The 22,498-nt window shown below is 48.5% G+C and overlaps 11 protein-coding genes across 11 annotated transcripts; 6 read left to right on the forward strand and 5 right to left on the reverse strand.

The window, feature by feature from the left end:
* Positions 1-420: 420 nt before the first annotated feature.
* Positions 421-2,136, forward strand: A1O9_09897 (uncharacterized protein; the record flags this gene model as incomplete). The annotated part of the gene is made up of 3 exons (XM_013401238.1): positions 421-685; positions 746-907; positions 959-2,136. 3 exons carry the CDS (start codon positions 421-423, stop codon positions 2,134-2,136), a joined length of 1,605 nt encoding a protein of 534 aa, XP_013256692.1.
* A 1,021-nt stretch (positions 2,137-3,157) lies between these two features.
* A1O9_09898 (uncharacterized protein) lies at positions 3,158-3,778 on the reverse strand (the record flags this gene model as incomplete). Its single annotated transcript, XM_013401239.1, has 1 exon — positions 3,158-3,778. The coding sequence occupies exon 1, from the start codon at positions 3,716-3,718 to the stop codon at positions 3,158-3,160; it is 561 nt and encodes a 186-aa protein (XP_013256693.1). The 5' UTR covers positions 3,719-3,778.
* A 576-nt stretch (positions 3,779-4,354) lies between these two features.
* On the forward strand, positions 4,355-4,800 carry A1O9_09899 (uncharacterized protein; the record flags this gene model as incomplete). Its single annotated transcript, XM_013401240.1, has 2 exons — positions 4,355-4,448; positions 4,544-4,800. The coding sequence occupies 2 exons, from the start codon at positions 4,355-4,357 to the stop codon at positions 4,798-4,800; spliced, it is 351 nt and encodes a 116-aa protein (XP_013256694.1).
* A 348-nt stretch (positions 4,801-5,148) lies between these two features.
* On the reverse strand, positions 5,149-6,630 carry A1O9_09900 (uncharacterized protein; the record flags this gene model as incomplete). The annotated part of the gene is made up of 1 exon (XM_013401241.1): positions 5,149-6,630. The coding sequence occupies one exon, from the start codon at positions 6,628-6,630 to the stop codon at positions 5,149-5,151; it is 1,482 nt and encodes a 493-aa protein (XP_013256695.1).
* A 766-nt stretch (positions 6,631-7,396) lies between these two features.
* On the forward strand, positions 7,397-9,397 carry A1O9_09901 (uncharacterized protein; the record flags this gene model as incomplete). The annotated part of the gene is made up of 3 exons (XM_013401242.1): positions 7,397-7,469; positions 7,523-8,382; positions 8,441-9,397. The coding sequence occupies 3 exons, from the start codon at positions 7,397-7,399 to the stop codon at positions 9,395-9,397; spliced, it is 1,890 nt and encodes a 629-aa protein (XP_013256696.1).
* Positions 9,398-10,518, reverse strand: A1O9_09902 (uncharacterized protein; the record flags this gene model as incomplete). The annotated part of the gene is made up of 4 exons (XM_013401243.1): positions 9,398-9,544; positions 9,675-10,125; positions 10,177-10,247; positions 10,306-10,518. 4 exons carry the CDS (start codon positions 10,516-10,518, stop codon positions 9,398-9,400), a joined length of 882 nt encoding a protein of 293 aa, XP_013256697.1.
* A 534-nt stretch (positions 10,519-11,052) lies between these two features.
* Positions 11,053-11,315, reverse strand: A1O9_09903 (L-lactate dehydrogenase (cytochrome); the record flags this gene model as incomplete). The annotated part of the gene is made up of 2 exons (XM_013401244.1): positions 11,053-11,251; positions 11,305-11,315. The coding sequence occupies 2 exons, from the start codon at positions 11,313-11,315 to the stop codon at positions 11,053-11,055; spliced, it is 210 nt and encodes a 69-aa protein (XP_013256698.1).
* Positions 11,316-11,782: 467 nt separating this feature from the next.
* A1O9_09904 (uncharacterized protein) lies at positions 11,783-12,838 on the forward strand (the record flags this gene model as incomplete). The annotated part of the gene is made up of 5 exons (XM_013401245.1): positions 11,783-11,819; positions 11,869-12,074; positions 12,136-12,285; positions 12,332-12,647; positions 12,783-12,838. 5 exons carry the CDS (start codon positions 11,783-11,785, stop codon positions 12,836-12,838), a joined length of 765 nt encoding a protein of 254 aa, XP_013256699.1.
* A 2,738-nt stretch (positions 12,839-15,576) lies between these two features.
* On the forward strand, positions 15,577-17,092 carry A1O9_09905 (uncharacterized protein; the record flags this gene model as incomplete). Its single annotated transcript, XM_013401246.1, has 2 exons — positions 15,577-16,680; positions 16,730-17,092. The coding sequence occupies 2 exons, from the start codon at positions 15,577-15,579 to the stop codon at positions 17,090-17,092; spliced, it is 1,467 nt and encodes a 488-aa protein (XP_013256700.1).
* A 344-nt stretch (positions 17,093-17,436) lies between these two features.
* A1O9_09906 (uncharacterized protein) lies at positions 17,437-19,197 on the reverse strand (the record flags this gene model as incomplete). The annotated part of the gene is made up of 3 exons (XM_013401247.1): positions 17,437-18,600; positions 18,656-18,948; positions 19,014-19,197. The coding sequence occupies 3 exons, from the start codon at positions 19,195-19,197 to the stop codon at positions 17,437-17,439; spliced, it is 1,641 nt and encodes a 546-aa protein (XP_013256701.1).
* Positions 19,198-20,092: 895 nt separating this feature from the next.
* On the forward strand, positions 20,093-21,586 carry A1O9_09907 (uncharacterized protein; the record flags this gene model as incomplete). The annotated part of the gene is made up of 1 exon (XM_013401248.1): positions 20,093-21,586. The coding sequence occupies one exon, from the start codon at positions 20,093-20,095 to the stop codon at positions 21,584-21,586; it is 1,494 nt and encodes a 497-aa protein (XP_013256702.1).
* Positions 21,587-22,498: the final 912 nt, after the last annotated feature.

A 22,498-nucleotide genomic window follows, 5' to 3' on the forward strand; every position in this document is an offset into this window, starting at 1 on the left:
CCCCGAGTCCTCATCCCGTCGTTCACAACCATCTGATAGCCTGAGGCTTCGGGCTGAGCTGCCTGACCCTTTGGTTGCGTGTAAATACTGGCGACATCAGTCTTGCCTTTGAAACCCTTATTCCTATCTCGGACTGCCTGTGCTCTCGGAGATTAAACGCTTTGACTGTTGATCCAACCGAATACTTACTCCTCACCCTCCCACCCTCAATTGCACTACGAACACTAAACCCACGCCGACCCACGACGATTCCGCTCGACTATACCCCTGTCTTATATCGCTTCTCTGGCGGAGTCGATCCAGCGGGAAAAGGACAAGACTTTGCGATAGTTCCCTACTAGCCCCAGTCCCTTTAGACGGCTGGGGTCGGGCCAGGGCTGCCAGAGGAACAGCCAGAGCGCCGCATACCAGCTGAACAACATGGCATTTCCTGGAGCAACATACCATGCCGACTCTGATGCAGACGACGAGTATGAGAGAAGTGTCATGACTTCACCAACGCAGTTACATACCGACTCGGAAACCTCCTCAGAACCTCAATCCAATGAACATACCCCCACCACCTTCGACAATGCCGGCGAGGATCCCAATCTGCCACGGACTATAATAACAGAATGGAGCCCAGAAGAGTGTGCACAGTTTGTGTCGAGTTTAAATCTAAGGCAGTACTGTCAGGCTTTCATAGGTACCATTATCCCTTGCCCGTCTGCAACCCGAAGACTGTCGGGCTAATCAAATTGGATAGAGCATGGCATCGAGGGTGAAGCGCTTGTGGCACTCAAGCATGATGAACTAAAAGAGATGGGCATTGCCAGTGTTGGCCATAGGTTGACCATCCTGAAGAATGTCTATGACATGAAAGTCAATCAGGACATTCCAATCGAGCCTGATGACTATGTCCCACCAAGTAAGCAGCATTGATACTCACATAAGGCACTTCGTTAACCCAGCCTCTTAGCCGCTGAACGAAATCCGCAGCATGAAATGGCCACAAAAGAAGACATTGCCAGAATCGCGCGATCTATAATTCGATTACGAGATGAACGAATCGCACAGACCGAAGCCCAGCTCACAAGGCTAGCGGACGACTACCGCAAACTACGTCAGGAACTCCTCCCAGTTTTCAAGATGGCGAAAGAGCGATCAGAACCTCTGCCCTATGCCCCATACCAGAACAATTCCATCAACCCTGAAATATACCAGCAAGACCTCAGCTCCCCAGTTATAACGACACATCCAATGCCAGAGAAAACGAGCCTAACTCGAACATTCTCCAAGAAGTTGGGTTTAAGTTCCACACCCAAGAACAATTCTCCAACATATATACCTAGTACAATACATGAGGGTAGGACTCTCACAGAGAACTCCGCTCTAGATCCGTCAGCTGCGGCAAGTCTGGCATCAAACACGCTAACTGCATCGATGTCAGGTGGCATGTTATCCCAGCCGTCACCCATTGCTCCTTCGCCGACCTCTCCATTGCCTCATCATCAACCACTTGCTCCCCGATCATATCAGAGGGATGGGGGCAGCGCTGGGTCAAGGTACGATGGGTCCGATGAGCCGTCATCTCGGATGAAGGAGGTTACCCTCGATCGTGAACCCCCCACCTCAGCAAAATCAGTCTCAGCAAAGCTCAACCCGACCAATTCGTCGATTTCAAATGCTTCCACATTAATCCCATCACGAGAAATGTCTGCCTCCGTTCCGCCGAATCTGCCATCCAGTGCCGCAGGCGGCCATACTCCGGGTGAAGCGCCATCCGTTGAAATCTTCAAATCTTTTCGGGTAGGCCTCGAAGACCCTTGTTACAAGGTCCTTCCCGCCGCGCTCCGCAAGTACAATATTCAGGCGGATTGGCGACAGTATGCATTGTATATTGTATATGGTGACCAGGAACGATGTGTTGGCTTGGAGGAGAAGCCACTGGCACTGTTCAAAGACCTGGACCGGGAAGGCAAGAAACCTATGTTCATGCTCCGAAAACTCGCCAACCCAATAGTTGACGTGCCTCAGTCGGGTGGAGGCATGAAACCACTGGGGCTGGGAAACAATGGGAGCAGTGGGGTGGGCATCCCAAGTGCATCAAATGGACGAGCCGTGCCTCAGCAGACTCTGCCGGGGGGAGTGCTATAACCAGGGCTTTTTGTGGAGGGAGAGCCAGTTATGCTCTCGCCGCATTTCTTGTTTGAGATTACTACATCATTGATGACCACCAGGGGGGGTAGAAGGCACACTGAGATCTTTATAGGGTCTTCACCTTGTGTGTCTTATTCTTCAGACCTTTTGCCGAGATTTTTTTTCTTTTGGATACATTGCGAACACTAGCGAAATCAAGCAACGACAGACGCGTCCGCGTCTTTTTATTCGTTTCTATCTTTCTCTTCCCTAGTCAGCATTGGCCTAAGGGTGTTTGGGCTTAACGAAGCGAGCAGAGCACTACATACCTAGATTTGAGAAGAAGGACTGCGGCAGTTGCCACCAAAGAGCGAAAACCGATTAGCCTCTTTTGATCTCGCCTGTAACATCCGGCTTTGGAATGATCAAGGAGGGGCAGGAAATCTGCGAATGGTAACGGGAATTGGAATTGGAATGGGAATTGGAATTGGAGAGGGAGCATGGTTCACAGCCAACAGCAACAGCGATCTGGTTTGATCGGATCGGATCTGTAAAAAAGTGATATGCACCATTCTTAACCATGCCACAGCTTATTTCCTTGGCTTTCTCTACTAGTATATATACATGCAAAAGATCGCATTATAATCAGGTATTTTTCGAATCGTTATAGGTGGACGGATGGATGGATAGACTATTATTGTGCTGCCATATGTACATACAGTATGGTATGTATCGATCGAGCGCTCTTGATTACCATGCCCTAATTGTGATGATAATCTTGACGCCCTTTCCGGTAATAGGTCTTTTGCGACTGTGCTCCAGCGTAAGAGTCTTGACCACCCACTGGCCTGTCCCAAAAATTTCCCGTACCCATACTCCAATCGCTATGCTTTGCGCGCCATGCTATGTTTACCCAACATGACAAGATAACACGGGCTCGTCCAATTGTCCCGTTTCCGTACGCCTCGGCCAATTTTGGGAGGAACTCGCTCTTCTTCCATCAACGAGGTTTCCAGGTCAGGATTGTAGAATGGACGGCTCAATCGCTATCGTCGTCGATAGGCTGGACGACGTCCTTGATGCGCTCCTTGAGAAACTCAACCGCGGCCTCGACGGTAACCTCAGGAATCCTGACGTCCGGTAGGCCGTCGGGCCCGCCCGACCACTCCTTGCTGACGGGGATAGCTCCGTTTCCGTTGACGCCATTGACGGCCGCAGCACCGGTAGGGGTACTGGTGCCGTTTGCCCCAGCGCCCTTCTTGTCCTTGTCCTTGTCCTTCCCACTGGCAGTCTCGATCTGCTTGTCACCGGCCTGCGCCTGCGACTTGGGGATGCGCGCCCGCCGCAGCACCTCGGTCATCAGCTCGGGGAATGTATCGCACGACCCGTTCCGGAGCAGTTCTGCGCTCAACGCGCGCACTCGGTCTGTCCATCCTGCCCGTGCAAGGCTGTCTGCGAGCAGAGTGGAGAGTTCCGGGATCGCACCTTGTGCCCGCAGGTGGGCGATCAGTGCTTGGCTGGTTGAGCCGGGCAGCGTCGTTGACGTCGAGGTCAAGGATGTAGGCAGTGGGATGGTGATTTCGTTGTTGGTCGCGGACATTTTTGGATTTAGTTTCTGTCTGGCGTCTTCTTGATTGAGAGAGGAAGGAAGAGGATGGTAGACGACTGCTTTGAGGGGGTGGAGATATGGTACAAGGGGTGAGTGAACGGACAGGTAAGTTGGAGGCACGAGCAGTTGTGGGTTGTATGTAGATGGGAAACTGATATCGATCTTGATTTGGCGTTTTGCGCAGGGGGACTTTTTGGACCTGCAGCAGCGGATGCAGATGCGGAGAGGGGGAGGGGAGGGAGAGAATTAAGTCTGGGCACCATGTAATGAGCCAACCCTGTAATGAGCCACTCTTTACCATACACAATAGGTAAATCGTATCCCTATAAACTTAGTTAGTTTTATAGCTATAAAAGTCTAGTTTAAAAATTATTAATTAATTTGTTAATTAATCTATATTTTGGCCCGCAGCCCAGCGCAACTCAATTTACTATAGGAGCCTAGGGAGCCTAGGGCTACTCAGCGCTTATTCTATATTCTATGAGAACTTATAAGTCGGACATCTATCTAATGACCCACCCGGATAATGACCCACGCGTCGCACTTGACCACCCATCTATATAATTATATTTATCTACTCTACAACATCATTAATACTAAATTAATGTATGTGCATATGATGACACAATGATCGATTTTGCTAACCGTTCAGCCAATGGCATAGTCGTCACGACTACACCTACCGGATTGGCCCGGATAAGATGGCGATATTGGCTGATCTGTATGTATTCTCAATGCATTTCATTCACCAGCTCGATTATCTGCTACCAACGTCGAATGCAAAATTCCAGCTCACTTCTGACCAATCTTGTCTAGGGATGATACTGAATGCATCTTTTGTCCCTTTGGTGTACTTCTTCTATCCCGAAACCTGTGGGCTCACACTGGAGCAAATCGACCAGATTTTCGAAGCAGATGATTCTGGCCGGAATTCTCTCATGCAGAGCGTCAAGGAAAGTCTTCGTATGCAGCAACCTGATTTCATCTTCAGGGGGGACTATGAACATCAGGTCAATGAGAATAAAACCCCTAAGCGCGATGTTGAGGTCGAGCATGTTGCGACACTCGCATAGCCTTAGGCTCGAGTGACATGAGTCAGCATCATCGACATGGAACTCTGCCGACTGGTCGGACCACCTGTGGTATACCAGTGCGCTCATTACTTATTGAAATAGTTTAACCTCACTTTATGAGTGGGCTTTACGCCTGGAGGAGTGAGGTGGGATATTTCGACGGCGAATTGCAACACCGCCATCCGAGCTGCAGCAACTTGGACGACTATTCATCGCTCATGCTTGCAATTCAGGGAAACGGACTAGAGCTGCTCCTGGCAGACAACTTTATCTGTCGCTTCAGCTTCTCGCACGCAGAGCTGAGAGACCGCTAGAAATATACTGCTTTAGCAATTTCGAACCAATCCTCTACAGTTTATATGAATCAAGTCTACTGAGTGCTCTCAATGCGGACTTTCTACCCTGTGCTATAGCACCGTCGATGAAACCTGTCCAACCATCGGCCCAATCTGCGCTTGCCAAGGTAATTTCTTTGCTCACATTTGCACCCTCCATCAGGCTTTTCAGGCTCCCAAACTGTCCAGTACCCCATGAGGCCCACTGCCCCTTGGAAAACTCATCTGTATTCCAGTCGTGCCAAATGAGGTCTGTAGGTCTTGCTTCCCATGATGGTGGAACTCCCAATCGCTGTACATGATCAAGAAACGTCTCAGGATCTTGGACTACTCTGAAATTTGACGCTGGGTTGCAACCTGGAGGAAACCCTACCACGAACGTGCCATTCCTTTTTGAGTATTTGTCTGTGAGAAGACTGTCTACGGGAGTCGGTGACGCAACAAGACCCCACCACGAAGGAATCCTTTTGTCCAAGTGTAGAATAATCTTGCCACCAAAGTTAGGATGCTTCACCTTGGTGAACTGAGGGGGCAATGGTGGCGTAAACTTGATATCTGATAGGCAATTGACGGGCACAGTACAGATCAGTTGTCGAGCGGTGATGTTGTCGCCAGAAGCCAATGCCACTTGAACCACTCCACCATGGTTGTTGACTGCTTCCACTCGCTTCCCGAAGATGGCATGGCCGGTATACTCGCCCAGGATTCTAGCGGCGAGATCAGATTGCCCAGCAGCGAGCTTGTACCTCCCAATCATACTCATGAGTCGGTCATAGTCATAACCGGCAAGGGCATAATAGTGCAAAGTCGTGAGAAAGGACTGTTCAGCAGGCGGAACAGAGCCAAAAGCTGTGAGATTTGCAGTGAGCAATGTCATTTCTTGCTGGGTAAAACCGACAAGCTGCTGTAGGCGAGCCCCAACACTGAGGTTGTCGTATTTTCTCACCGCACTAATGTTGCTCATCTTAGCATATGGTAGAGGGAAAATCGTTCTTCCGCCCTGGCCATCGACATCAAAATATGCCGCAATGAGGCGCTGCATGGTCGATTTCATGGTTTGTACATCGCGTAGCACCGGTCGTGAGTTGTCGGAATCGTTAAAATTGATTGAGACTTCACAAGGCTCGCTGAATACTTTGCTCTCGGCAAGGGACTGCTCAAGACCATAACGGGATATCTCGGACCAAAGATTTGGCTGACCCCAGTGTATCCAGGTCCCACCAAGTTCGACCTTATGCTGTAAGAAGTCGTAGGTGAAAGTTCGACCTCCAATGCGGTCGCGGCCCTCGATCAAAAGGACCTTCTTGCCCGTGATAGAAAGGTCACGTGCAGCAACGAGGCCACAGTAGCCGGCACCGATGACCACCACATCATACTGCTGGAAAAGGCTGTCGGATGAGGTTGACTTGGCAGCTAGTGCTCCCAAAGACGAGAGCCCGGTTGAGAGGGTCTTGGTATCAACCACATAGTGATTGCCATCTCGAGTCTTGGACATTGTCACGTGGCCATTTGGGGTGCCATCGAGAGGAAAACTTGACAAGCACTTGACTTCTCGAATGTTGTTCATCTCAAGTACATTTGGATCATACTCCCTCACTTCTTGAGTTGGCTAGTCAGTAGTCATTCTCGACGACCAGAGCTCACCGCACTACTTCCAAGATCAGGTGGGTGCGTGGCATATTGATCTGCCCAGAGAGGAATTGTTCGAGCCGGGCTTTGCTATTGGTTGTGGCAATCTCCCCTGGCTGAGTACAGTACATTTCATCCTTGGGTGGCGTGGACCTCCGCTCCTGGTCCAGAACATACCCGCATTGATGGGTGAGCGTTACCAAACGACTAGGCGGGTAGGGGTCCGGTTTGAGTCAAGACGTGGAGCTCTCGAAAACCAGGCGTGTTGTGGTCCTTCCCATCCCAAGCCGAGCTGGTGCCAGAGTCGAACTTCTCTGGCCGCTTTTACCAAGCTCAGGGCGATCCTTGTCTCCCTCGTGGCCCCAGAGAGAACAAGCTCGCACTATCTCTGCCTAGATATCCGGGGTAATTTATCCTAGAAGGGATTAGCCGTTTTGCAAGCGCTGTGCCTGCAAGCGCTGTGCCTGCAAGCGCTCTATCCCACCACCACCTCTTCGTCTTAACTAGTTTGGCCAACGAGCTAGTATTATGCCTACAGCTGGAGTGTGCCCCATCAATGTCTTGCTGCATGGTCACGATACTGCACAGTATAGCCAGACGATGGTTCAAACATCTGAATCCGAAACTGAATTATGGACCATGACTTCTTCGCAAAGCCATTCCCAAGAACTCAACTACCTCCCCGACTGAAGCGCAGTGCCAAATGTAAGGCTGTGGCTCCAACACCCTACTACTATATGCTGATCCCCTCTCTTTAGGCTGCCAGAGTTGTCGGCAAAGCCACGCTCGTTGTGATGGGGGAGAGCCTGCCTGCACCCAATGTCGAAAACGCCAAGTCGTATGTCCTGGTTACCAGGCCCCAAGTGGCCGCCGGCAGCCATCCAAATTCCGCATCATTGAATATGACGGCAAGCGCAAAGAGCACAGGAGGAAGTCGCCCAGCCAGGATCAGACAAAAGAGGAGGGTCTAAGACCAACACAAACATATCGACACGCTCACCACCGCCAGCAAAAGTTTGACCAAACATCCCCAAAGATCATCGAGCTGAGTCCGCGTAGCTGTGCTGCGGACGTTTATGACCATTTCACCTCGCCCGAAGGCTCCTTCACGTCGCCATGCGAATCTGTCAGTTCATCCACGCTTGAGAAAGTCATGTGCTGGGTGAACACGTCTCCCCCGGACCACGAAGGACTTGCACGTGGCTCGGACGCACAAGACGCAACGATAGATGACTCTCTCCCCTACGGCGCACTGGCTAGACGATGCACAATCCAGATCCCAGAGAACACGTTTATCTCAAGCGAACGTGACCTCCTCGGCCGGCTTCTACGCAATTGCTATGTGACTTCCGTTGGACCCATCATGACAATCACCAACGAGGAATCAAATCCATTCATTGAGTCAATGAGCTGCTTTGCTCTGCAGAGCGACGCAGTCTCGTATACTCTCATGTCAATTGCGGCAATGTACTTGAACTATAGTGATGCCTCAGATGATGCGCTGAATTGCGCGTGGCATTTCCGCACCACCGCTATCGTGCACCTACGGAAAGAGCTACAGGCACGCACTTTCGAGATCTCTACATTGGCTGGCATCGTGATGCTGGCAATCACTGAGGTACGAGCCGTAACATGATGTTTCTCTGAAGTTGTTGCCCGTACTGACCTCCTTACAGTCATGGTTCGAGCCCTCAAAGAACGGTCTGGACCATATGAAAGCAGGGATATGGCTTCTAAAGCTGCATCAGCACCATGGTTGCAATGTACCCAAGTTCATCGTTAATGCATTGTGCTGGATGGTGGCATTGGTAGGCTTTGTGGCCGATTGTCAAAGTCTTCCTCTTGAGATATTCGGTCTTGACTTCGGCAAGGGCATTGAGTGGGACGAACGACCAGTCTCGTACGGACAGAATGACTTGCAACAGTCCGATTTAGCCACCACCCCCTCGATTGACCCGCTGTTGGGAACGTGGTCCACTCTAATGCCATATGTCGGAATGGTAGGTGTCGCTGTGCGAGCGCTTCGAACTCGAGGCCTCTCCGAACAGTTGCTCGATTCTGCAATGTCCGTTGAAACAAAGTTGATGCAGTGGGAGATTGAGTCTCGAGCATCATCCAGTGGCTTGGAAGCACGCGGTCCCGAGTTTCAGGGTCAGCACGCAGAAAGCTTTTTGGCTAACCCGCAACCAATAGGATCTTGTGCAACCTATTGTGATATTATGGCGCACGCCTATTGCCAATCCGCTCTTCTGACTCTATATACTGCGTTTCCGAATTTACTCAAGGCCAGGTTGAGCTTACTCCGGGACAACTACTCGATAAGAGAATACCTTCATCATACCGCAGCATCGATTGTCGACGCGCTGCACCTCATTCCTCAGGAGAGTTCAATATGGCACGTCAGCTCATTTCCAATCCTTGCGGCCGGCTCATCACTTGCACTTGACGTGCCTGCTAAGAGACAATATCTTCTCGGCTGTCTTCAGACACTGAAGAATAGGAACAAAATTAACCTTGTTGATGTTCTAAGCAACACCCTGCAATTAGTGTGGGAAAAGCAAGATTCTCCTGATGGCCCTGTCACCTGGCTGGAAGTGTTTGACGAGCTCGGTATTCAAATGCTATTCAACTAATTAACGTTCCTTCTGACCTGTGAAACACTGTCGCGCTTTGCATTCCATGATTTCAACATGCGCAATGCTCTTACACTGCCGCCCGGATTCCTTCTGCTCGCCCTCAAGTATTGCGATGTGCCAGATTCCAGAAACAATACCCTCGTCCTAAATTCAGATTATACTATAATCTCGGCCTCAAGGAGTCAGTATCAACTTCGAGAAAACGTGTATCAACCTGAGCTCACAACCAAAATGTCAGCAGCGGTGGCTATTGTGTCCAGCTTCCTTCACTTACATATAAGCGATTTAGCTCGCTAAGTTTATTGACTCCCAACAACGACATCCCGGTCTCGATCTCTTGTCGCAATATCTGGATGGTTCGAGATATTCCTCGCTCCCCAAGAGCCAATGCGTAAATAAAAGGCCGTCCCAGGCCAACAGATGTTGCTCCTAGAGCGAATGCTTTCAGGATATCAGTCCCTCGTCTAATTCCACCATCCACTATAACTTCACTTCTTTCAAAGACCCCAGGACAGAATCGTTGCATGTCCAAAAGCGTTTCGACGGCAGAGGGGGCTCCGTCCAATTGACGGCCTGCGTGATTGGATAGCCACGGAATTACCACATACTCCGCGCAAAGCTTTGCATCTTGCCAGCTCTGAATACCTTTAATGCAAATAGGCAGGTCGGTCTGCTTTCGGAGCCACTTCAGAGCAGATTCCCAATCGAACTCTTCCCACATCATGCTGCTTGGTCTTAGTGATACGATCCAGCAAAAGAAGAATAAAGTACCTTACCCTCGGGTCACCGTGGGGCTACCAGATAGCCCGGCCTCGCCATCGGAATCTGCAAGGTCATCGTCGTCTTCCTGTTGCCATCAAACCAATTAGTCCTCGTTCGTTGGCCACATGGCAAATGGTACTTACTGCTTCTTCAAGCAAGGCTGCCCGAAGGTCGCGCTCTCTTTTTCCTGCACGGATCGCATCTACAGTAAGAGCAAATCCCTTGAAACCTAGTTTCACGGCGTTTTTGATCTCTCGCTCAGTTTTGCGAAGGTCCCTCATCGCGTAGATCTGCCAGTACACTACTTGATCGGGTCCCCGGGCGGTGGCGATGTCCTCCTGGGTACGGCTTGCCATGTTGCAAACCCAATGCAAGATATCATGTTTACCCGCTGCCTTTGTGAGTATTACCTCTCCTTCTGGGTGCGCCAGCCTGGCACCACCAGCTGGACATATGAAGAATGGTGCAGAGAAAACTTTGCCCAGAATTTTAGTTGTGAGATCGGCCTTTTCCAGGGGTCTTAACACTCGCGGGCGAAATCTGATCATTCCCCAACAGCGGCGATTCCACTGCACGGCAACCTCGTCGTCGGCTCCAGTATTGATGACTTAAGAAAGTCAGCTCGTCGCTCGCCACAATATTGGACGAATGAAGCATACAAGCAAGGGCGCGGGTGTCTAAGATAGCCGAAGCAGCAGACTCAACATCCTGCAGATTCAATAGCCTCGAATTTCGGATCGCTTTGGATGATACTGGCCTTGAACTTGTAACTGCTTGAGGCTGTCTAAGGCCCTTCTCGACAGACCCAAGTCTCTGGCTGTGTAGCTTAGTATGTACAAGAGTGTCATGCTGCTGATGGGTAGATTTGGCTTAAGTGAAAAGGTGTTCACTTACTTTGGTTTCATATGCTTTTCGAGGGTATCGGCAGCATGTAATGCGTGGAACGTCTTTGTGACATCTTTCCCGGCGTATCTCAGAATGGCATCGGAACCACCAGGATGCCATTGGATCAGATCAGTAACATCCCAGGCAACGTTGTCAATGATGACCCAGCAGCTCGCAGTTGATGCATGCTGCCGCACCTCTGATCTGCATGGTCTGAGAAGCTATCCCATCCCAAGGAATAAGGGCATTAGACTTACCGAGTCACCATAGTAGGGATAATTCTTTGTGCGAGGATAAATAGTATCCTGCAGCATCTATCACACAGTATATTCGAGAAAAAGGATAAATCGGAAGGGAGCAAGGTGTGCAGGAATTGGAAGAGTGGCAGTTGCTTCGCACCATCTAGCTTAACATGTCTATCACCAGTAGGCGGGAATTACTACCTTCGTCGCGTAATTTGGCTAAAAGTGGCGTAGAATAACCAGGACAGTAAAAATCCAAGCCGCATTCTCGTTCAATCGGCCCAGGCACTACTCGGACCGCGCACACGAGGACCGCATCACTTGCCAGCAGAGTTCATTGCGGAAGGATATGTTTATTGGCTTTCACACTGCGACTCTCCACCCTGGCCGGTATTTAGCAGCCTCTGGACTTATAAACCCGATCTCATTCTAGCACACGATTGATTAGATGAGTTGTTATGGTACTGCATGCATATGAATAACAATTGAAACCATGGCAGCCCGATTAGTGCCAGTTATTTCTCTGAAAGGTAATCTAGTTCAAATTCCTCTGATCTAGCAAGGCTTAATCATTTACAGATTTCGAATATCGACGAGAAGAAATTACCCAGCAACTTGTTGAAGCTGCGGAAACTGCGGGCTTTCTGACCCTGGTCGATCATGGTATCAGTGTTGACGAAATCAAACAGCAGTTTGCAATTTCAAAAGCCTTCTTTGCTTTGCCTCACGAGTCGAAGGGTAAGACTCCCCATGATCTGAAAACCAATAATGGTTGGGAATATAAAGTAAGGATTCACTGCCTAATGTCTATTCAATAGCCTCGAGGATTGACTAGCTTTTTCCTAGGCTCAATTACGACCGAGTACCGGGGTTTACGACGAGAAAGAGTCCCTCTGGCTACAGCGCAACTCTACATGGCCTTCTGATGAAGACGTACCCCACTTCAATAGCACAACTCGGGCCTTTATGGATAAGTGTGCAGTAATCTCTGACCGCGTGTGTACGTATTACTATATTTCTCAGAGTCTCCGCAACTAACTAGATAGTATCCTGTCTTGGTATCGCTCTGGGATTTCCCGCAGACTATTTCCAGATCGCCAACGACCCGTCGAAGGATGATTGTTTGACGCAGCTACGAATGATCCATTACCCTCCTTCGCAGGGGGCACCCGGAACATGGCGAGCAGGCTCCCATACCGACATCGGCTGCCTGACCCTTTTGTTTCAGCTCGATGGCGAGGATGGACTTGAGATATGCCCGGGTAGGGAATCTCATACTACTTATGCCATGGGTGACGTATTTACACCGCTACCGGCACACACTGGGCCGATCGTGGTCAACATTGGAGACATGCTCAGTAAGTCCTCATGACTTAGATGCTACGGTGAAGACTAACAACATCTAGTGGCATGGTCTGACGATAGATTCAAATCAAATTATCATCGTGTAAGAGCAAAACAAATGGAAAACTCACCGGCTCGTTATTCAATAGCCTATTTCAACCAGGGCCGCACGAATTTCGTTCTTCAAGGTCCACAGAAGAAGTAGTGAGTTTATTCCACTCATCTAATCTCAGCAATGTAACTTAGTGGACTAATATTGCGAAGTCCCTCCATAACAGTTGCAGATTGGTTCCAGCGGGCTGTTAATCGCGAATTTGGGTAAGTAGAACACTATCGAAAATTACAGTCTACTGATAGATTGAAAAGGCCCCAGCAAGGAAGTCAGACCGGGTCACTCAGTGAGATAAAAATTGTGTCTCCGAAGGAGTGACAAAATATCCCAATGACGACTTGGAGAGGAAAGCTGTGAAATCTATAGCTAGCCAAACATGTATTCGTGCGGGAGAGGAGATGGATTTTTGTTCGTGATAAGTACTAGCTCTTCTTCCACCGTATAGTGTAAATGAGTGATAGTCAAGCACTCATACTAGAGTTGAGAATTGAAGGAGTCTACGCTACGTCGAGTTGATATAATGGAGAAGTGCGTATCTACCTAGTGACGATGAGTTCCGGTGATGGAATTATTCACGTAGGTGAGGAATGGCAGTGGCGAATAAGCTACGTAACCATCTACCATAGAATCGCCCCATACAGGCCCGATGAGAGCTAGCTTGGCCTGCCCTGAGTGCTGCTTTAAGCAAACACCGTAGCTCTTGGCAAGTCCATGCCTCGTTAACTAACCCATCTCTCTGCTTCCTCCAATCCCAGTTAGAACTCATCACCTCTAGTAGTAATATTGTGCCGGTGAAGAGTACTGCTTTCATCAAGATGGATAAAATTTTCGACGAGATCGCAGCAGGCACAACGAGTTTCAATCTAGGCGACGAAGAAGTAAGCATCTAACTCTTTTCTCAACTCCCACACGTTAGGCAGATAATTTATCTCTTAAGCACCAGAAATGGCGACAACTCTACGAACCGTTCTACGAGGATGCAGCAAACAATGTGAAGGTCATTAAGGATGAGAAGTATGGGCCTCATGAACGTCATCGTCTTGATGTTTATGTTCCGCCAGCCAATTCTCCAGAAAAGGCGGTGCTTCTATTCGAGCATGGAGGAGGTTTCTTCTCGGGGGACAAGGCCTGGAGTGACAAGGCATGTTCACAAACTGAGGACTACTCATGTGAAACCGCTGAACTTTAAGATAGTGTTACGCCAATATCGGCAATTACTTTGCAGGTCACAACATCATCGTGGTGATAGCAAATCACCGTTTGGTCCCCAATGTTCAACATCCAGGAGGCGCTGATGATATCCAAGCAACTCGGCAGTGGATCTATGATAACATCTCGTCTCAGAGATTTGGTCAAGGATCAGTTCATAAGGTGATTCTTTTTGGACACTCCTCTGGAGGGGCACATATTGCCACAAATTTATTCACATCTGGTACGAATCCCAACAGATACCGGATCCCTAAATCATAAAATTCTGACAACTAGCGTGAAGGTCCACGTGTATTTCCTCCGGTTGCTGGGGCATTGTTCTTCAGTGTCCCCTTCTGGTTTGACAGACTACGACCTGTTCGACAAAGAGTCTTGAACCAGTACTATGGGTCAAACACTGAGGCTGTTTGGGGGGTAAGTCTCAAATTCGATTGCTTGTTATGATAGACGAACATGAATATACTCACTGCTGATACAGCCTCAAGCGCCATTGAGCCTTTTCCAGAAGTTACCGGTGGACTCGGATGTCTTGTGAGTCATGAATCACTTATTGTGTGGAGGCTACTTTCTCAAACGAGTCTAATACTAGAAATTCACAAAAATTGCCTATATATATCGGCACAGTCAAGTGGGAAGTGTATGTATCCATAAGACCCGATTGTTATCACTATGGCTGAAAATTCTCTTTAGTGACGAGGCCTATAGCGCCCAAATTGCGTTCCTTGACGCGTACCGGAAAAAGAGTCAGCCCAGTGGTACACTACCTCTATTCAATGTGCTGGATAAGCATAATCATCTCACGTACGTGAAGTGAGCCAATTCGTTGCTTTTCTCTTAATCTAACATCATATTAGGAATATTCTCTCTATCGGCACGGAGGATGACACTCAGGGTCGGCTGATTCTAAGCTTTATTCGTTCTTGCGTTTCTACAGCTGATCAGAGTCAACATTTAGAAAAGCTTGTATCGCTTCTCTGATACGTAGTTATCACGACTCTTAGAGAATATTATCTAATTCAAAGATCTTAGAACAATGTGGAATCTTAACAGACTATGCAAGAGACGCGGATAGACTTCAGGATAGGCCTCATTATTACCCCGACCTTAGATCTTTTTGCTGAGTAAAAGTAATTTCCACCGGAAAGACAGGAAATAAAGGATATCAGCTCGTGATTCTGAGGTTCACCTGGTACAAGACTCAGCTGCTGACTTACTTAGAACGTTCTCGACCAAGATAGTGATACATCGGACCGCGCACTACGAGCACTGCAAGCTTTCGGGACCATGGCCAGATTGTCCGTGCTGCTGGGAGGGGCGAGACAGATCTGCAAACAAAGAACGGGGAGTGGGGGGCGGGGGGCCCCTCTTGCGACGCTAGGCCTATTCTAGGCATTCGATTCCGGGCATTCGGATTGGAGGACTTAGCCAACGCTCACATCCTGGCCTCGGCAGCAGGAAATAATAGTCTTCCATCCGATGAAATTTGGAATGAGATACTATTCAAGAAGTTGTAGCCCCTGAGAAATCTAATGAACGGTTGGGCAATACTCCTGACATACTATCAGACCTAACAGGCAAGCTTAACCCGAATTCCAACACATACAGGCTGACCAGAGTGGACTATGCAATTCCCATTCTCTACCTCCAATCTGCCTAGGCAGCTATTCGTGAATAACGAATACGTAGATGCCCGGAATACCACAAAAGCCAAAGTGTTCAACCCAAGCGACGGCAGCCTTGTGGCTGAAGATGTCCCAGTCGCCGGTGCGGAAGATGTTGACTATGCAGTGTCTTGCGCAGAGAAGGCGTTCCCAGCCTGGAGAAAGCTAGCACCAAAAGCACGTACCAAGATCTTGCTGAGATTCGCAGATCTTGTCGAGCAGCACACTAGTGTCCTGGGAGATCTTACACGTTTGACCTTGGGAACAACTCCTGCATTTAATGAGTTTGAAGCAGGATTGGCAGCCGATGGCATTCGATATTACTTGGGCTGGATAGACAAGTTCAATGGAGAAACTTTCCCGCAGGACGATGGGTTCCTTAAAATCATCCGGCATGAGCCACTGGGAGTAACGGCAGGCATTGTTCCCTGGAACGGACCACTGATCACACTCGGCCTAAAGGCTGCTCCTGCGCTTGTCACTGGGAATTGTTTTATCTTTAAGCCCTCGGAAAAGACGCCATTTGCAACAATCGCCCTCGGAATACTAGCAAAGGAGGCTGGCCTCCCACCAGGCGTTTTCCAAGTACTCCCCGGGGATGGCACTACAGGTGCACTCCTAGCTAGCCATATGCGCATAAGGAAAATAAGCTTCACCGGCAGCATTTCCACAGGAAAGCGAGTGCAGGAGTTGGCTGCGAAATCCAACTTGAAGCGAGTCACCCTCGAGCTGGGGGGAAAGTCTCCGGCTGTCGTCTTCGATGATTGCGATTTGGGAAATGCCATCAAGTGGACTGTTGACGGAATCACTACTTTCAGCGGCCAGGTGTGCGTTGCAAGTAGTAGGGTCTTCGTTCACGAAAATATCTATGACAAATTCCTAGAACAATACGTTGCCTCCTTACGTGAAAAAGCAAGTAAGCTAGGGGATCCCAGCGTGCCTAGAACAGAACTTGGGCCACTGGTGGACGAAGCACAGTTCAATCGAGTCAGCGGATTCATTGAAAGAGCACAAACCGGTGGGGGCGGTAAGCAATTGACTGGAGGCCCACGCGAAAACCAACAGGTGAGTTGAAACCAATCTCCATACGTGCACAATTCTCTAACTTCGAAAGGGTTACTATATTGACCCTGTAGTCTTTGAGGAGCCTGCACTGGACTCCGAGATTTACAACCAGGAAATCTTTGGGCCTGTTTCCGTTATTCGAAAGTTCAAAACTGAGGAGGAAGTGCTTGCGTTGTCTAATAACTCTGAATATGGCTTGATGGCAGGCGTTTTTACTCAGGATATCAATCGAGCAATGCGAATTGCGGCTGAGTTCGAGAGCGGAATGGTGGGCATCAACTGTATCAGTCTGAACTTCCTTTCTGCACCTTTCGGAGGTGCTAAGCAAAGTGGTCTAGGACGAGAGTGCGGTATCAGTGCACTTCATGCATTTACTGAACCGAAAACTGTAATGATTAACCTGACGTACTAGTAATCGAGGCAAAATCCTATATACCTAGGGATAGAAAAATTATATAAATAGAAGAATGAGGACTGATATATTCGCCGGTGCTATATTCAATCATGGTCGTATATCAAGCCGGACTAATATCCTTTCAGACATAGTGAGGAAAAGCAGACAGTGTTTATCCTCTTACATGAAGATATAATTTAAGTACTGCGCAATAGACAGAAATTACTTCTTTCCTAAGTTAGTTCAACTAATCCATTACTAGCGTTTACTAGCCTTAAATGGGTATTACTAGTGCTTTAGGATATCAAAACAAGCCAGAAAGTTGACTATGATTGAGTCAGGCAGACCGAGTCTAGACAGACTCATTTCTTAATTTTCGAGTTTTCCAGAGATTGACTTTCAGCGGTCTGCGAGCCTGTCGTCTGGACAAGGACTAATTTAGTCTCTCCCTTGGTTCCTTGATTGTTTACATGTGGAACCCCTTGCACAGTTATATGCGACTCAGGACCATGATAAGTGCTGTGTCCTGCCAATAGAAACCATCCGGATCCAAGGATGACTGTAGCCATGAGAATGACCACGGTATAGTTCATGTTCGCAGGGGTGACCGGTCGGAAGAATGGGAACTGGAAGAAGATGACGGTGAAAAGAATCCAGCAGCAGACTATGGAGTTGCAAAGCCAGCCAAAGATCCCCTTTAGGCGGAAAGGTCCATAAACAACCGCTTGTCGCCCTTGAACCATGTTTACCAGAATGGGGACGACATATATCAGGTTGTTCAATATGAGAGATGAAGAAATAAAGGCTGAGAATGCTGTGGTGTTGCCAATGTATACGACTCCTAGCAGGATTTCAATGACAGCGATGGCAACTGCCGCCCATAAGGGAACACCAAGTTTGGCGTTCACTGTTGCGAGTCTATCCGAGAAGGGTAGCCCATTGTCCCTAGCAAATGCCCATGTCAGGCGAACTGTTGCGATAAAGATGTCGAACATAGCTGGGATTCCGGCAATAAAGACAACAAAAGTAAGGCCAACACCGACACCTAAACCTCCCGCTTGTCGATACATCTCAGCAAGTGGTAGACCTGTAGTGGTTGCGAGAACCGCATCATAGTTCGTGACACTGAAAAAGATACTGATAAAGAAGAAAAGTCCAGTGACAAAATTGATACCAACGAGGGATATTAAAGCTCGGGGGATAGCAATCGACGGGTTTTTGATCTCTTCAGCATAATGAATAGCTGCGTCAAAGCCGGCAAACCCAAACGAGGGGTTGATGAGACCGATGCAAGCCGCAATCCCATTGCTGCTCCACCCAGATTGGTTGATGAAAGTCTGGAAAACATCCTTTGCAGATGCCTTGTGCGATGAGGTGGCTAGGACGACAGTCGCTGAAACAAAGCAGCCAAGAGCAGTGAACAGAAGACCCAGTTGGACAACCTTGGGCATCAACCGATCGCCTACTGTTGCCATTGTCAATCCAGCTAGGAGAAAGGCCGTGTAGACAAGGAACGTCATCCAACGCTAACACCAAGCTTAGTGACATGCTGAGTGAGTAAAACATCGTCAGCAGACTCACCTCGATAACAAAATCGGAAGTACACAGGCTGATCATTGCCATTACACATTGAGCAAGGAACAGAGTTGCAGCCGACGTTGTGACAATCCAAGCTACTAAGTTCAACAATCCAGTCAGATAGCTCAACGGTGCTACTAGATGTCGTGGAGAGATTGCGGCCACCCAGAAGTAAGGACCAGCAGAGGTAGGGTATGCACTGGCAAATTCCCCTAGTGATAATGCCGTGAATATGGAGACAAAAGTGACCAGCAGCCAGCCATAAATAATGGTTGGGGGACCGCCAAAGGCCATGCCTAGTGGGGCGAGTATCAGCAAAATGCTCATACTAGGCAAGCACCAAGAACGAGTCTGAATATACCTGTGATGAGACTTCCTCCTACCGCGCCCCATGAATTACAAGTGATGACGGCGATGGCTGTGACTGCGAGCTGAGAATATTGACGCCGCAGTTCAGGCTTATAACCCAGCTCAGTTAGTTTGATGTCCGCTGCAGTCGTGGGTCGAGTGGGATCTTGCTCGATTGCTGCATCGCTGGAAGCCATGACGGGCACCAAAAATGCTGGTAATAGATGTTCAAGAAATTGAGTGAATGAATTGGAGGAGCCGGTGGTTCATAGAAGCGTCAGTTCGGAAGGCTTTGACCATATTTCAACAGTTTAACAACAGTGTCATCCAGACTTAAAGAACCGCCAACCTCAGGTTGCCAATGGAGAGGGGAGATAACGCGGCCTTGGCTGACTAGTAAGAGCGGCGATATTGGGCAATTCGGAAGGGTATAGCGGCTGGCAAGACTCAAGAGAGATAAGGAATGAATCAACTGTAGTAGGGAAACCATGGCCCGCAATTCATGATTGGTCAGTACGCAGCCGATTGACAACGAAGTCGCTTACGGTTTGAAAAGGTAGTTAGTTTCAAAGCGGAATAACTTTAACTTTCGCTCTTTCGATATCCTAGTGCCAGCTCTATTGCCCAAGAAATGCCCCAAGGAAACGCCCAAATGCAATGACCAGGCACGATTGGAGATGCAGGTAGCAGTGAGTCGGGCAACGTGTCGTTTACAGCCGCTCATTATGATACGAGACTTTAGACGACGATACCTTATTTTACATGGGAACACGGGCTATGTCGCTATTGCACAAAAGCTGGTCTACAATCGTGCGGCGAGACCCACCAGATAAAGCTAGACGCCCCGCTCAAAGGTGCGGGTGCGACCCCAACCCGATCAACTAAACCCACGCGTACCTCTACTCTCCTCGCCCTGGCCTTCTGTTCCTGCTAATAGTCACGACTACCAACTCAGAGAAGGTAAATCATCAACAAATAAAGCATCTCGGACAATAACTACCTACTTTGGACAAACCTCGAATAGGAGCCATATATAGGAGCGGTAGTACTAAGCCATATCTGTAAGAGCATACAATTCAGTTTACAGCCACTATGCATGAGATCCCAAGATCACAGGAAGGTGTTCACTTCACGGTGGACTCTTCTTCCACATCATATGGCCTCCCAACTGTGGCTTACAAAAAGTCGAATGTGACACTCAATTCTACTAACGACTATGATGTGGTCGTTGTCGGGGCCGGTTACACAGGACTCATTGCGGCCCGAAATGTTTCTCGAAGTGGCAAAAGGGTCCTTCTCGTGGAAGGTCGAGACCGAATTGGTGGAAGAACTTGGACTGTTGATCTTTGGGGAAACAAATTCGAGATGGGCGGTGAATGGGTTCATTGGGCACAACCAAACGTCTGGGCAGAACTCACAGATTACGGCTTAACCAAACCTGACGACTTTCTGCAAACCTCTGGAAGTGCCGAACCAGAATTTTGCAGTATGAGCATGCCAAACTCAGAGGGGAGCAAAGAATATTCCACTTCCTTCCTCGATAAGGCCTCCCTTGTTCAGAGCCTTGATAGGACCACGAAAGCGTTTTTCGACGTGGATGGTCAGGGAGGAGCAACGATATTTCCCTTTCCGTACACGCCTCTAGCCAACCTTGAAGCTATCGAGAAGTACGATTCTCTCACAGTCGGAGACAGAATCAACCAACTCAGTGGGTTCACGAAGGAAGAACTTGATTTCTTGTTTTCCAACCTTGTCGTTTTCGGGAACATTCCACCAATGGAAGCAGGGTTCTTAAATATTCTTCACTATTATGCTCTTGCTGGCTACGACTGGGATAGGCTCATGCAGGCTTCCGATCGTTATAAACTCAAGATCGGACATTCTGGTTTCGCAAATCTCGTCTTCGCAGATATAGCTGGAGATGCGGTCTTCAGCGATCCCATTAAAGCCGTCACTCACCAACCTGGATCCGTGGTTACGACCCTACAATCAGGAGCCACAATCCGATCAAAGCATGTAATATGTACGCTACCACTACACTGTTTGAGCGAAGTAGACTTCCAGCCGCCTTTGCCAACTCCCTTCAGTAAAGTTCGCCATCCAAACTTTGGTGGAAAAGTCCACATCCACGTGGATGCCAAAATTCCGGCCTGGTGCGGATTTGCTGACTCAGATGCCCCAGTTGACGCTCTCTTGACAGATAGATACTCTTCACGCGAAGGGACCTATCTTGCAGGCTTTCCTGGAGGTAATCCATGGCGACAAGGTAGAAATGTGGTCGGGGATCCAAGTGAATTCCTACAGGCAACTTTCAAGTCATGCTACCCATCAAAATGGTCCGGGAAACCTACCGATATGTTGTGGCACGACTGGAACACTGACCCTTTCTCAAGAGGGCAATGGGGCGCATGGGGAGCCGGGCAGATCTCTACAAGCTTCAAATCACTTACAGAAGCGGCCTACGTTAGTCGAGAAATCGTCTTAGCCAATGCCGATTGGGCTCATGGTTGGACAGGTTTCGTCGATGGAGCTGTTGAGGAGGGAAAGCGTGCAGCGAGTCAGGTTCTATCGTACTTAAAGGGATAAAAGTGAGGATTCAACTTTTGATATCCTCCACATATATATAGCAGTTCGCTAGAGGCATTCGAGGACAAATAGGAGCAATATGAAAGGGTGGAATGGCTGTTCGGAAGATTGGATCAGAAATGCAAGATTTACTGGAAACAATACTTTTATTGACGCCAGGTCTGTGTCTCGAACCCGTAGTCGCGCGACTATGCTATAATCCACCAATGCCGCCACTGCCCTTAGTGAAGTTGTTTGAAAGTTCGGGAATAGTTGAGACGGAGACGTGACATTAGGGAGCGGTTTTTAAAGCCAGGTCCAGCGTTGCACCCCTAGGCACTTTATCGCTAGACTAGTCAATGCGGCGCTCGTTGACCTTCCGAAGACCATCTACCCCAGCACCTATATTATTGAGCCTTACGATTGGCGGGTTAGCTATCGTTAAGACGAACTACTACATAGAATAAAATTCTGGTAGAACGAGGGGTTCGAACCCGGCACAGCCACATCTCCGCAATACTTAATCCTAGGTCAGGTCACAGGTGAAATAGTCGCTTAGATTCGAATAAGCGCCATTCGTACTAGATAACGCACTACCGCAACGACACGCTAAAGGAAGTCATGTTTCTTATAGGTTATAGCACTCCGGTAAGATTATCGTAGCTATCTAGCTTCAATTTAAGTCCTAGATATACTCTCTATATATAGTTATAAAGAGTACTAATAGACTATAAAATATATTATTAAGTTCTACCCTAAGTAGAGAGACTAGAGAAGAGCCCTTAAGGAGCTCCTAGAATAGAGTAATATTATAACCTAAACTATAAAGTAGTACTAACTAAGGTAGATTCCTTAATAAGTAGGTAATTAGAAAGTATTACGAACTAGGTTACTAGAAGGATCGCTAAGGGTAAGCTACCTATACCTAAGGAA

This window comes from Exophiala aquamarina (assembly GCF_000709125.1).
Source record: "Exophiala aquamarina CBS 119918 chromosome Unknown aczIA-supercont1.11, whole genome shotgun sequence".
In the NCBI taxonomy this organism is placed as follows: Eukaryota; Fungi; Ascomycota; class Eurotiomycetes; order Chaetothyriales; family Herpotrichiellaceae; genus Exophiala; species Exophiala aquamarina.